General features: G+C 44.1%; 1 protein-coding gene across 1 annotated transcript in view; it reads right to left on the reverse strand.

Moving 5' to 3' along the window:
* Window positions 1-1033: 1033 nt before the first annotated feature.
* Window positions 1034-14301, reverse strand: part of DPP8 (dipeptidyl peptidase 8) — a 32124-nt gene continuing 18856 nt past the window's right edge. The window contains 8 exon segments of the mRNA XM_030013172.2: window positions 1034-5499; window positions 6094-6205; window positions 6928-7070; window positions 9685-9837; window positions 10619-10765; window positions 11631-11776; window positions 12574-12709; window positions 13356-13508. Of these exon segments, the coding sequence (XP_029869032.1) occupies window positions 5377-5499; window positions 6094-6205; window positions 6928-7070; window positions 9685-9837; window positions 10619-10765; window positions 11631-11776; window positions 12574-12709; window positions 13356-13508 (1113 nt within the window). The 3' untranslated portion in view covers window positions 1034-5376.

Below are 14301 nucleotides of genomic sequence, written 5' to 3' on the forward strand. Positions count from 1 at the left end.
CTTATCCCACCCCACATGGCAGGACATCGTGAGGCCTTAGGGCACCTGGAAGAGGACAGAAATGCTTTGCCATAATAAAATTCCCCAGACACAACAGCGTGTGGAGAAACCTCTCCCCCGGCTCCCTGGTGACGAAGACACAGCTACACATTTAGCTCAAAGGCACCAGCAGGTCCCACCACCAGCTACAACCCAAAAGCCCAGGGCCAATTGCTGGTGTGACACTCGTGTCCCGGCTTGCATTTCACAAGGGCTGCTGAAGGCTCCCGGGGAAGCTTTGCTGTGTTATGGTAGGGCCTACACAAACCCCAGAGGGAGACACAATGCAGCATATCAACACACGGTTGGTTACCAGCACATTTCTGTGAAATTTCACATTTTTGGTGAAAACCACCAAAATAGGGGGTGCTTCCCTGTGGGTGAAAAGTCAGGAATGAACGAGTAAAAACGTGAATCATGACTGCCCTGAGTCCCCCACCAGCCGTTCTGGGGTAGCACTAAGTGGAACTGGGATACCTGCAAAGCCCAAAATGCTCACAAAGACACACATGAGACACCAAGCATGAGGCAACTGTATGAAGAGACACCTCTTCTCTTGGCAGAGCCCATCCGCTACACACAGGTCCCTCAGTCCTTCTGCCTTAGTGCGTGGGCCACCTCCTCCCCCGTGGCGCTTGGCCCATCTTGGCCAGTGAAGCTGCAGATGTGCCGTACCTGGTGCGACAGCTCCGGCTGGTGGCTGCCGAGGGCCGCTAAACAGCATTTACATGGAAACGTTGAAGAGGGGGAACGTAGTTATGCCAAGCAAATAGCCTGATCTTCCCGTTTGTATCAATCTACCTAACCACAAGGGACAGGAAAAATCACAGACGCTTTTGCTAAACACCCCAACACGTACATAAAAAGCACGCGCACATTTTTCATCATTGCTGCTTTCCACAGCGCTGTGAGGGAAGAGATTTAATTACACACAAACTCTACTAAATCAAGAAGAGAGACAGTTGAAAATAGGGCGGAAAAAAACCCCATTTAATTCAATTTATTTAGCAGCATCTTTATTGCAACAAAGGTTTTGTAATAAAACGCAGCAAAACTAATGTCTCCACTTTACATGATTAAAAGCCATGTAGCTAGAAAGGTGGGGGAGGGAGGGAGACCAATAAACCCACTGAAGTGAAACATGCAATTTTGTTAACGCAAACAGCAGGCACTTCATGTTCTAAAATTAAACACCTGAACTTCTACTGTGCAGAACATCCAAGTAAAAACCGCATGAAGATGTCTCTTCCCCTTCCAAAGGAGTGGCCCGGAGAACCGTGAGGGGTGCACAAAAAGTCTTTACAGGGTTCTGGTACTCAAGTAAACAGGCAATTCAAGGCAGTGTCCTAATCTGGCTGATTATTTCATTTATTTATACTCTATTATTGCCTCGTCAAAAGTTAAGCGTCACACCAGCAGCAAAACAGCCTGCCTTACACACAGACACACACAGCAGAAACACAACCCACTCTTCCTGGTAGGGACTAAGGGTTGGGACCCCTGGGCTCAGAGTTTGTGAGTTCTCTGTAATTCACCACACAGGCTCTGACGTACAGTGCTCCAGGGTTAAAGCATTACTACACCATCCCGCTCAGAAAGTACTTCCATAGCCTATTCCCAAATGGCACTAGTAAGTAGGGAATGCATTTTCCATTCTAATATAATAGTTGGTTTTCAAAGCTTGAACTCATTATTTCATTAACAAACAAGTTAACTGAGTTTACAAAAATCAAGCAGTTCTGGGTAGATACTAATACTACTTTGTTCTGAATAAAAGGAGATAACTGAAAACAAAGGGGTGGGGTAGGGTGTGCAACACCAATGCGAAGAGTGAAACCCAACAGCTTTGCACACTGCACACTCCAGAGAAATTACTGGAAGCTGCCTTAAAATGGGGAGAAAGAACATGCTTTCACCAGAAACAACCACAACAAACAAAAAGAAACTGCTGGCATCAACACTCAACAACTTCAGTGTCTCATCGCTCAGATCCCCATATTTCACATATATTTTTAAAAATATATGAAATTAAAACATTCATCTCAAAGACACCTGTGCAAGTCATTTCCACCATGCAATGAAGGCTCAATCCTGCTCCTGCTCAGAGCAGGTGTCCTGCTGGGCACAGAGGAGACCTCTGCTGAAGGCAGAAGATCCTCCAAAGGGACACACTAAGGTCTGGTTTGGGAGTCACAGGGGTGGTTCCTCCTCAAATGTTTTTGCTCCCATCAGATCTCACTAGTTCTACTTAAAACTCACATTAAACAAGACAATATTTTAACAAGCAGGAAGTGACAAAGTATAATCCCAAATCGCAGACAGGCTGGAAACCTCTTCTTGAGTGGCAATACCATCTCCTGGACTATAAGGTACAACCTCATCCTGGAGCAGCCGACTCCAGCAGCACAGAGCAGGGCAAAGCCACCACTCTCCATGCCAGCTCTGGACCAACACTTCGCCACACAAGGTGCAGGACTACTGCTCCCCCCAAAAAACCTGATGCAACAGTCTTCAGCACTAACACCTTCCTACCTCCGCAGTCTCAATAGCAATGGGCTTTGCCCTTCTTCCCTTGTCACTGGGAATTTAGTCCTTGACTGGGTAGGGCTGGATCAGACCTCATATAAGGCATCTCTCACACCTTCACCTACAAGGAGGCATCTTTCGCAAGAACTACAAAACTCTGATGGTAAATCCTCCCAGCATTTCCACAGGATAAGAGAGCATGGGGGTCTTAAAGTGCTTAACTACTGCAAAAATAAAAAAAAAAAGTAGGAAAGAAATACATAATTTACATTGCAAAATAGAGTACTTACAGTACATTGTACTTTAATAGCTTTTCGATATATGTGTTTAAAACAATGGAAGGATGCATTATTAAAAAGTTTTGTCAGCACTTACAAATCACATCCTGGGCTAAATCAAAACCTAGCCTGGTTTACTTGCATAACATTTAGTTCTTCAGTTCCCCAAAAAGCACTGTTTGATGAAGGCCATTTTTGTTCTGTTTTTTAAACAAAAGGATCGATTTCATCTTAAAAATCATATACATTTACATTCAAGGGTAATCACCTCTAGAAAAAGAACAAAAACTCCCCCAAAACAAGTTAATTTAATATTGAACAAAATATAAACAACCTTGGAAAAGGTGGTATTATCCACGTGTAATTTTATACATATATGTATATATGAACAGATATAGATATATGTATATATAATACAGCATAAACACGTAAAGAACACAATGGAATTCCATCGTAACAGCTTATACTTGTCTCTACTCGCTGCCGTGTTGTTCTAGTTCAAATGCATCAGCACGCATATCCTTCTCTCAATACTGCCTATAGCACACTCCACAGGCATGCTGCGTTCGCTTCAGTCACAACAATTAATTACTAAGAGAAGACATAGGAGCTGGGTTCCTTCCCTGCCATACCCTTCCCAAAATAAAACTGTAAGCCTGTTATTGACCTGCGAATGGTATCTGAACTGATCCACTTATAATCACTGTGATCTGAAAACCATAAAACAGCCCAAACCAAACATCCCCACTTCAGAGGAGATTTGCATTTACTGCATGCCTGTTTGCTTTGGCTATCTTGTGTAACCCAAAAACCAGATCCTGTTCTCACCCTTACATTTTACAACCGTGTAACTGCACCAGCTCCGATAGCTCTGGTGCATATCACCAGCAGCCTAACTGTAAACCAATGCGGTTTGATACAATACAGCCAGATGGTGTTAAATCGTGGCGTTTCAGGATCAAGCTGAACAGTACAAAAGCAAGAAAAATACAAGGTTACAACATGTGGAGTACTAAGAGCGTAAACACTGAGAGTGATTCCAGATTTTTAGCAGATGAAAAGAAAATCATGTTCTGCTGCTCCCTAGCACCAAAACAGAAAAAAAAGGAAGTTCTTAGGTTTCTAACAAAACCATTAAAACTTATAGGAGTCTCAGAGGCAAGCCCCAAGGGGAGAATTTCCTGGATTAAAGAGAATCATTTTGCTATGGATTTCTATCCTAAATGACCTGTTGCAAGTTAAAAGTGACTTCACACACTTACAATGCTTTTTAGCCAAGCCTGCTGCTTAGTTCAAACCTCACTAGCAAAAACACAACTGGAATCGCATACCCTTTAGGCTTAGCAGGGTTACCTTAAGCTATACAGAAGGGGGCTTCTCAAATATAGCATCATAATCATGCTACACAGCAGTGCTAGAAAGGACGCAGGAATGAAGGACTGAACAGAGTACAAGCCTGGGAAATAGTCCCTCAAATAAAGCAGGAAATTCAATGAAACAGTTCATATTGCCTCACATATAGTGTTTGTAAGGTCTCTCCTCACCAAGTCCTCTGTAGACCTTTGAATTAGAGTACTGAATTTTCAAATCTTAACAGGATGCATATACCCATATCATGCTGATGTGACTGTAAGAAAACAGTATTGCAAAACCAGCTCAAGAATGAACATCAGGGTAAAATGTCAATGAGAAATGGGCTGCACTTCTAAGCTTGTTTTAAAATTTACAGAGTTTCAGCTCTTTGACTTAAGTTAGTTTGCATCTCAGAATAAAAGATTGTTATGCCCATATCACAACAAAATATCATTCTGCTTCCCCGCTGAAATCAAATACAATCAGGATAGGATCTCAAGTTGCTGAAAGGAAAAAAAAAAAGTATGATTATGCTGTGGAGAGAAGAAATCATTGAAAAGAACCTGGTATCAACTGAACTGAATCCAAAATTTAAATTCTTTAGGAGGCAGCTTAAAAGTCTTTCTTCGTAAAAAACAATTAACATACAGACAGGTGATGTGGCTAACTTGTGACCAGCTTCTAAGGAGTGAGACACATCCCTTTCATGAAGCATAAAAGCTGTATGATAGCATTTAAAATGTAATACAAGTCGTAACCACTTGGGTAAACTCTTGCTGCACATAGTGAGTAAATTACCCAGTATTATGTAATAATATACCAAGGAACATACTGTAAAAATACATCAGTTATGCCATAATGCTTTTAAAAAGTGAAGATCTGGTGCTGTAGAAGTATGTTATTTTCAGTTTCAGCTCCTCCCCCAAGATAACACCCATGGTACTGCATTATACCACAGACATTTGATTTTATTTACATCTTAAGCTTTAAAGTTATTAGGTCACTGTACTTTAATTTCCTGTATGGCACCAAATTTTAAAAAGTATCTCCGTGTGTGTGTGTGTGTGTGTGTGTACATGTGGCAGGCACCAAAATGCAATGTTCCATTCTATTTTCTCTAGTTTCCTACATCTCCTCGTTCGGTAAAGCAGCCAGTGGAGCAGAGTTCTGTAGAGGTCAGTCACATTGCCTTCAGAGCAGCAATATGAGAGCCCAGATTCTCTTGCAGGTAATACAGTAGATGGAGTTCATAGTGCTCTCCCGACTCAGGTACCCTTATACTGTGTCTCTCCTGAGGGTAGATCTAAAATATAAAATAAAGTCATAAGTATCCACAAAAGTTGCAGGCCCCAACATTTAAACTGCTCCCCAGAGCCACATTCAAAACCTTCATGGAATCTCCCGCACCTGAGCTAATACACCCCATCCTCCATTGCCTGAACCCAGAGACAACCCACTGCATCCTCTAATCCAGCTAGTGCTGTGCTGGAGGTGATCAGTCTGGCTGCACAGAGGCAGATCCTGTCCAGAGCCATCACGTAAATCAGCATGCTCCCAGTTCTGCAGCATGGCATGGGATACCTAGGCTACATCTGCACAGAACCAGCAGGGTTTAATTAAATGCATAACCCTGTTCCACACTGCACAAAAACTGCTGTACTGCCTCCAAACTGCAGATCTCTTTGGGAGCAGCCTTAACTGCTCTTAACTGAGCATTTGCCTGATTTTTTTTTTGTTTACTCATAAAATCTTCCTTTTAAAAAAAAAGTTAGGCTCAAATACTACAGTTTTATCCTAGAATTCCAAGCGGCCCAGCACAGCCATGTTACAAGTTCCAATTTTGGACTACTCAATCAAAGACAGACACATTACCTTTACATCCTGGTTCTGGCCTTACCTGTAAGTCATACGGTTTCCCAGCTCTCACTAAAAAGCTGAGCAAAATACTAGTGTGTGCAAAGTGAACATTCTCATCCAAGAATCCGTGTAGCAGCAGCAAACGGTTTGGTCTGAGAAAAGACAAACATTTCTAGACAGCATCCCAGAACCTGCCAGTCATTTCACAGTCCACACACATCCGTTCAAAAATACTCAATAGAAAAAAATATTTGCATTGAAGACAGTGCTTTCACTATTGTAAATTGTTCTGGATGGATGTGTCTCAAACCTATTCTTTGTTCCTCTAAAAGTTCTTCCTGCATCCGCACCTCATGGTCAGGCCTTTTATCTGTGTATCTTTGCTATTCTCAGAAGCGTTTCCTAGCTTGGACAATACAACAGCTTAACACTTGCTCAGAATCACTGCCCATTTTTAGCTCTTTGGCAAGAAAGCCCATGGTCTCAGCCTGCTCCATAGACAACTGTGTGCTGATGCAGCCTTAGGATATGCAGAAAGCATCCTGATCAACTAATATTTGCGTAGCTTAATGTGCCTCTAAAGTGCTAATCGTAATGGAAGATATGTTTGTCATTTCTTTAGACATAAAAGGTAGTCTTTAATTACAGCCAGTATAAAAGGGATTACATGCAATGGCCTGTAATTATGCAAGTGTTCCTTCAAGTATTAAGTTTATTAGTGTTGGGTTTTGGTCGTCTTTATAAATTATTATTTAATACTAGCAATTGCGATTCCAGAATTCAATTGCCAAGAACAGGGAGATAAAAACGTGTCCGTGGGGCTTGAACTTTCATGGTAGGAAAAGCAGAAGATAAGAGCCAGAAACAAACTTACTCAGAAGGAAACTTCTCAGCTTGCATGGCCACTGAACCTAGGTAATACCCCTGCTCATTGTGATCCGGGTGGCCCATGTAGCGCTCTGTGTAACCAGTGTCATAGAAAATCCACAGCGTGACAGGTGCTCCGGCAATGGCAACCTGCAAATTCAACAGGGCGCTCAGTATCGGGAGGGCAATGACAACACCTGCCCCCCTGATCTGGGGACATCCCTCCCTCCCACAGCAACTATAATTGCCCAAAACACACTGCTAAGTTTACGATCCACAGCCTGCAGTGGAAAAAGAAAAGCAATCCTCACTCTCCCTCCCACAGTTCATACATATCAGCACAGTTCAGCTACGACCTACATGTGCTGAAAACTAGGAAGGTCCTACAGACAAATCAGAAGCAACACTAAACATATCACCCGCAAGGCCTGCTGAGGGAAGTGGATTTTGTCCCAAATGCAGAGTACTCTGCTTCTGGGTTGCAAAATCTTTGTTCATTTGAATGTCTAACAGGAACTGGAATCGATAGCTCCCTACCTCAGCATGCTACCTTGCATAGCTACCACCAGCTTGCAGAGAGGCTCGTGAAAAAAAGACCAATGAGGAAAAAAAAAAACCAAAACGAACCCACCAAAACCCCCTTTGCAATGCAGGTATTTTTAAAAGCAAAAATCTAACAATCCTTAAGGACTTGAGAAAAGTAATTATTAAGCCTCCCAGGAATATTCAGGTTCGACTTAGACAAAGCAAGAGCAGCCACAAAGAACAAAACACATCCCCAGAGCAATATCCAGCTCTTACCACATCTCTCCTTTGAGACTTGCCCAACAGCAGTCTGGCCACTTATTGTAGTGGTCTAAAGTCATGAAATCACACGAACCTCTTTTCAGTACCTCTCCCCATCCCCAGGTTGCCCTCCTGGATGCTTCAGAACACACTACTATGAAGCAGCATGGGCAATTTGATCTGGGAATACATCAGTCCGCAAAGAAACTATTCTCCCAGGGCAAGAAAGAGGGGAGGAGGAAGAGAAGGAGGTGTCATTTTTCAGCAGGATCACTTCCCTTAGTTGGTTCACAGCACAAAGAGCTCAGCTGACACAAAGTGGGCAACAACTGAAACTATGTAAGGTACTGTCCTGGTTTCAGCTAGGATAGAGTTAATTGTCTTCCTAGGAGCTGGTATAGTGCTATGTTTTGGGTTCAGTATGAGAAGAACGTTGATAACACACTGATGTTTTCAATTGTTGCCAAGTAGTGTTTAGACTAAGTCAAGGATTTTTCAGCTTCTCATGCACAGCCAGGACACCTGACCCAAATTGGCCAGAGGGGTATTCCATACCATGTGACATCATGCCCAGAATATAAACTGGGGGGAGTGGGGCTGGGGGGAATCACCGGTTGGCAGGTGATGAGCAATTGCATTGTGCATCACTTGTATATTCCAATCCTTTTGTTATTATTATTGTCATTTTATTATTATTATTATTATTATTATTATTAGTTTCTTCCTTTCTGTTCTATTAAACTGTTCTTATCTCAACCCACAAGTTTTACTTTTTTTTTCCGATTCTCTCCCCCATCCCACTTGGTGCGGGTGGAGTGAGCGAGTGGCTGCATGGTTCTTAGTTGCTGGCTGGGGTTAAACCACAACAGGTACCTTCAGCATAGGTGACCTGAGATTGGTATAGCTACACCAGCACAATTAAGTTATTGCACGCTCAACAGCGCAACAGTTTAAAACTCTGACAGTTCCAGAGAGGGAATATCCTTCTGTGCTCAACTGAAAGGGCTGAACAGTTTTTCCTCCTCATCCCAGCTCACCACAACAGACTCTCAGATATTCCAGTAAAACTGGCCTACCTAAACAGCCCCACACTCCTCTTACATGCCAGGCTTCTTGGGTGACAAGCATGTTCTGCCCAAAAGCACCCTGCTTGCTTAATGCAGGAAGCCTCATGGACAACACCACACCTTCACATCAGATCGAGACTATGCCTGGCTCATTTGGAGCTGCGGGAAGCAAGCACGATGACGGTGTAGTCACACCATGCTCTTTGGGGTGGTTACACTCAAATAAGAACACCGCACTTACCTGGGGAGAAAAGCTGCAAATTTGCATGGAGAGGTAGGAAAGAGCAGCACTTAACTGCACAAATGCAATTTTCTGATTTGAGGCATCTCTGTTAGTATTAACTATTTGGGCTGTACTGGTATCACTGTCTCTGAAAAGCTGAATCCCATAGCTGTACCAGTACAGACTCAATGTGAATACTAGTCCCAGATACCTCTCAGAGCCTAACAGTGACAACAGGCATACAGAGGAAAAGTGTGTCATCCCCATGCTTCATACAGAAACTCAAGTGGAGAGAACTGAGGAGACAATCCAAGGTCACACAACAACTTATAACTGTTCTTGCAATATCCACTGACTGCTGGTTTTAAGAGGTACTGTGGCTTGTTAGCAGGCACTAGCCTTAAAGAGTGAATAGATTTTCAGACCTGTTGTCTGTGAAGTATCAAAAAAATAGCCAAAGCTAGGAAGCCTAATTAGAAATACTGTAGAAGAAATGCTTGCTAGAAAAGCAACTTCTCTAAGTCACCCAAACAGAAGAGTCTTGAAGAGAACAGCCAGAGCACTGTGTCCTCACTTGTCTAGAGCAAGCTCAGAAGTCTTTGTGCTGTGAACACCCATGGGAGGTTACATGATTAAGGGAAAAATTCTGTCTGCACCACCAGAATGAGTACTCAATGTATGAACATACCCTGAAAATATCTGACCTCTGCATTAAAGCCATAAGAGAGAGGTAGCCTCCATAGGACCAGCCATGAATGCCAACACGATCCAAATCAATGAAGTCATACTGGGATGCTAAATACTGCAGCCCTTCCACCTGATCATCAATTTCTATTTGTCCCTGGGAGGGGAGAGAAAAAGGTAAGTTTTGTTAGTTACAGACAAAAGTTACATTTTCAGGATTTCCAAAGGTAACCACCTTCAGACCTTTGCTGCTTCTGTTTGTGCAGCACTCAACCACACGCCAGCACTCCACTGTGCTAGGCATGTTACAGAAAGATGACCCCTTTCCCCCATCAGACAATAAATACGTGCTAACCCACCTCTTAACTATCCTTTTCTTCATTAGTCTCCTTGCTTGGCAACAAGTAGGATTTTTCAGTGTTTTCACTTTTTGCTGTTACAAAAGCAAGGCTGCGTTCTAGCTCTGTGCATGAAAATGCCATTCCCAATACATGGAGAGCTACACTGTAAAGCCAGCAGAGCCTGGCACAGGCCATCCCTGCCTGTACACACAGCCAAACATGCTCACCCTCTCCAGCATGACACAGGAACTGCCCGAAATAGTAACCCACACTGTGAATGAAACTATCCTACTTCGTCTGAGCAGCAAAGCATTTCTGGTGGGAGTCAGAGACCACTTACGAACCACCTTGCATTATGTCTGTCAAGCTGGTTTGGTTCACAACCTCAAACCCTGACATTGTATCTTTCCCACACTGAGTGTCTTTCCTCCCTCAAATCCACGCTGCTCAACTATGCACAGCTCCCTTCCCAAACCTAGGCAGCATCACACAGGCAATGCTGGGTATCTGAGCCAAATCAGTGCTTCAGCTCAGGTAACACTGGGATTCAAACCTGTCTCTGGCTGAAAACAAAGATCCAGACTCAACTCCACTTACCATTTTGTATTTAAAGGCCCCTTCAAACTTCAGCCCCCGGTGGCAGGACCCCCTGTTGTCAATGACAACAACAACATAGCCTAAAGAGGCCAAAGTGTTCAAACGGAAATACTTGATTCCTTTAAACCGATTGTTCACTAGCTGTACCTGTAACAGAAGAACAGCAATGACACCACCACATATGTAACGGAATCCAGAGGTCACCTCTTAATCCAATTTCAGATTTTATTTATATTTACCTTCCTTTAAATGTTTCGCACATTTTTATAATGTAAAGTTTTCAAGATCCCTACTCCCTGCTGCAGGATTCCCTCTCCCTGCTTGTGGTCTCCTATGAAATAAACTCTCTTCCTCCAGTAACAAGCCATTCTGTGTCACAGATATGAAGAGCTGAACTGAGCTCCACTGCAGCACCAATGGGCATGGAGCAAGAGGGGTGGCTGCTGACTGCACAACCCAACCCCGAGCCTGCAGCTCTGCTCTCCACTCTCTCTGTTCTTTCCCAGGAGAAAATCCTTCCCTTCACCAAGTCTCACTCCAGCTACCTTGGACCATAGCAGGGCACAGAAGAGTCGGGGGAACCAAAGCAGGGCTAAGAGACTCACCTTCTATTCATCAGTGGGAAGATGACTGGGGAGCAAGCTCTTCTAAGCACACACTGGTAATGGTCAGTGCTAACAGAGAGCTCCCTTCACATACACATGGGGGAAGTGGAAACAAAGAACAGGAGCCTCTACAGAGGAGAGGGAGATAGAACAGGGACTATCTGCACTCCCCTTTCTCCCAGTTCCAGCTCTACTGCTCCATACCTGTTCTCAGACAAGCGGCAGTCCCTTGATCCATGACGTGGAAATCATGACTGCTTACAGCACCTTCGGCCAAGCAGCTACTCACCAAACAGGCAAAACACTGTATACTGTCCTCAGCATGGAGCAGGAACTGTTTTATACAGGAGAGCAGTGGAGTGATCCAGGCTAGCCCACCCCACAACTCACCAACATGCTGCACTCACCTGAGGACCTCCATAGATGAAAAGCACAGTGGGGTACTTCTTTCCAGGTTGCAGATTGTGAGGTTTGTACATCATCCCATAGAGCGTAAACCCGGTGGAGCTCTCAAAGGAGAACACTTCTGGGGGAATGTAATCAGGAAGAGGGCCTGCCACAGGAGGGAACAGAGACTGGTTTAACAGGGAATGGATGAATAACGGCAGCTCTGCTCCAGCCCTGCCCCATCACCAATCTCACCGCGATCCCAACGGAGCTCTCCCACACTTTCCAGGGGATGTGGCTGGGACCAGGCAGAGACTGGGAATGCCCCAGCCCTAGGGGAGCTGTCTCAGGCCTATTGCATTCCCATCCCTGCTCTCCTGTGAACAGTAGTAACTCTTCGACACTGACACAGCCATTACAAGTATCCCATCCCTTCCTAACACCACTTAGGACTCACTGCATTAATACATGGAAAGCATAGGACAGAGTATGCCTTAGGGAAGGAGAGATGAAATGGAACAGAAACAAAATGGAAAAATATAAGCCCAAGAGCTGTCCCAGAAAGACACGAGTAAGAAGCAGCACACAACTATTTAAGGGGTGTATGTCCCTCCCCGGAGGCCCAGAAGCATTATATATGCTCATTAGCAGGCATATAGCACAGAGTAAATGACCGCACTTAAATGCCTCCCCTGATGCTAAAACTGGCTTTCTACAGCTTCTACTGGCTCTGGCAGCAGCACTTAGTAGTTTCCACTCTAAATCCTTCATGGCCAGTTTATACCCATTCATTGCTAAACTGAAAATATCACTGAGGTACATCCAAGAACAACTCATGTAAGCATGAGTTTCAGAGACAAGTCTAGTCACCCACAACAGCAAATCTCAAGCAAGCATATTCTGGAATATCTTTCATTCTGTGATCCTGGTTGTCCTTTTCTAGTTCCTTATCCATGCCATTACCTGCCGAATCTAGAATGGTAGCCCAGAATTCCTTTGTCCTATGAGCTGCACCATCTTCAGGTCCTGTCAGCCGGTAAAGTGACACACAGTGTGGGTTCTTCTGATTACTGTACTTGCTGATGAACATGTCACAATCCTAGGGAGAAAAAAACATTATCTTGGAACTCCTCAGTGTGGAGGCACAAGGAAAAGTGATCATTTTTTTCTGCATTTAGATCTTGCAGAAGATCTTTACGTACAAAATTAAACCAGGAAGTCTGGGCTCTTTTGATAACAGCAGATAGACTCTGAGAAGCTACAATCCTTAGCAAGACTCAGACATTAACGCTCCAAAGCCAAAAATACACCTGCAAAACCAACAGTAACATAAGGACCTTGTCACACATCCTCTTCTGGGTAAAGCATTCCCAGCTGAACAGGCTGCTGCCTTGGATGCCTGGAACCCCACCCAATGCTGCCACAGGCTCATCTCCTCTGGTGATTGCTGTGTAGCCTAGTTCAGGCAAAAAGAGCCAGGCTCAAACAGTTTCAAACAATTCATCCTGGCTTCTTTTGCCTGAGATGAGTTGAAGAGCAACTGAACTGGGAGGTCAAATCTGGTTTCCAGGGTGGGTTTACGCACTCACTGTACAACATATAGAAGCGCACAACACAGTGTAAAATCTACTTTTGTTATATTTAAATACAGCCTTGTCTGCTGATTGATGAAGGACAAGACTGGCAATAAGCCACAGCACACTCAGCCAGCCCTGCTGGTACAGGGCCTCACAGGCAAACAGTACCTGGCTGACACAGCAGGCATGAGAGTAACCACATTCTGTCAGCCGCTTTACTTCTCCAGGATTCTCGTAGTTAACAACATACAAGTGATGCTCTAAGGGTGAGTCTTTTGTGCCTTGAAAGTACACCAGTTTTTTGGCTTCATCAACATAGATCTGTCAAAACCAAAATAACACATTCCCTCAATATTGTTTCTTGCCAAAACAATACCCAGTTCTACTGCCTCCAAGTCTCCCCCCCATCCCACATCCATAAAGCTTGAGTTATAGCCCAACAATCTGCAAGGAAAAAGCCAAATGACTGTTCTTACTGTCCACAACTCTGTCAGTTACGATTTGCACTTCACACCTTGTTGCTCAGCTCTCTCATGCAGGCCCTTTACTCTTTCCAGTCTCCACTATTGTTTGCTATGCTAAACAGAATCATAGAATGGTTTGCGTTGGAAAGGACCTTTAAAGGTCATCTAGTGCAACCCCCCCTGCAATGAGCAGGGATATCTTCAACTAGATCAGGTTGCTCAGAGCCCCATCCAACCTGACCTTGAATGTTTCCAGGGATGGGGCATCTACCACCTCTCTGGACAACCTGTCCCAGTGTTTCACCACCCTCATTGTAAAAAATTTCTTCCTTATATCTAGTCTAAATCTACCCTCTTTTAGTTTAAATCCATTACCCCTTGTCCTATCACTACAGACCCTGCTAAAAAGTCCGTCTCCACCTTTCTTATAAGCCCCTTTTAAGTACTGAAAGGCTGCAATAAGGTGTCCCCGGAGCGTTCTCTTCTCCAGGCTAAACAACCCCAAGTCTCTCAGCCTGTCCTCAAAGGAGAGATGCTCCATCCCTCTGATCATTTTTGTGGCCCTCCTCTGGACCTGCTCCAACAGGTCCATGTCCTTCCTGCACTGAGCACTCCAGAGCTAGATGCAATACTCCAGGTGGGGTCTCACC

Source organism: Aquila chrysaetos, chromosome 5 (assembly GCF_900496995.4).
Source record: "Aquila chrysaetos chrysaetos chromosome 5, bAquChr1.4, whole genome shotgun sequence".
In the NCBI taxonomy this organism is placed as follows: Eukaryota; Metazoa; Chordata; class Aves; order Accipitriformes; family Accipitridae; genus Aquila; species Aquila chrysaetos.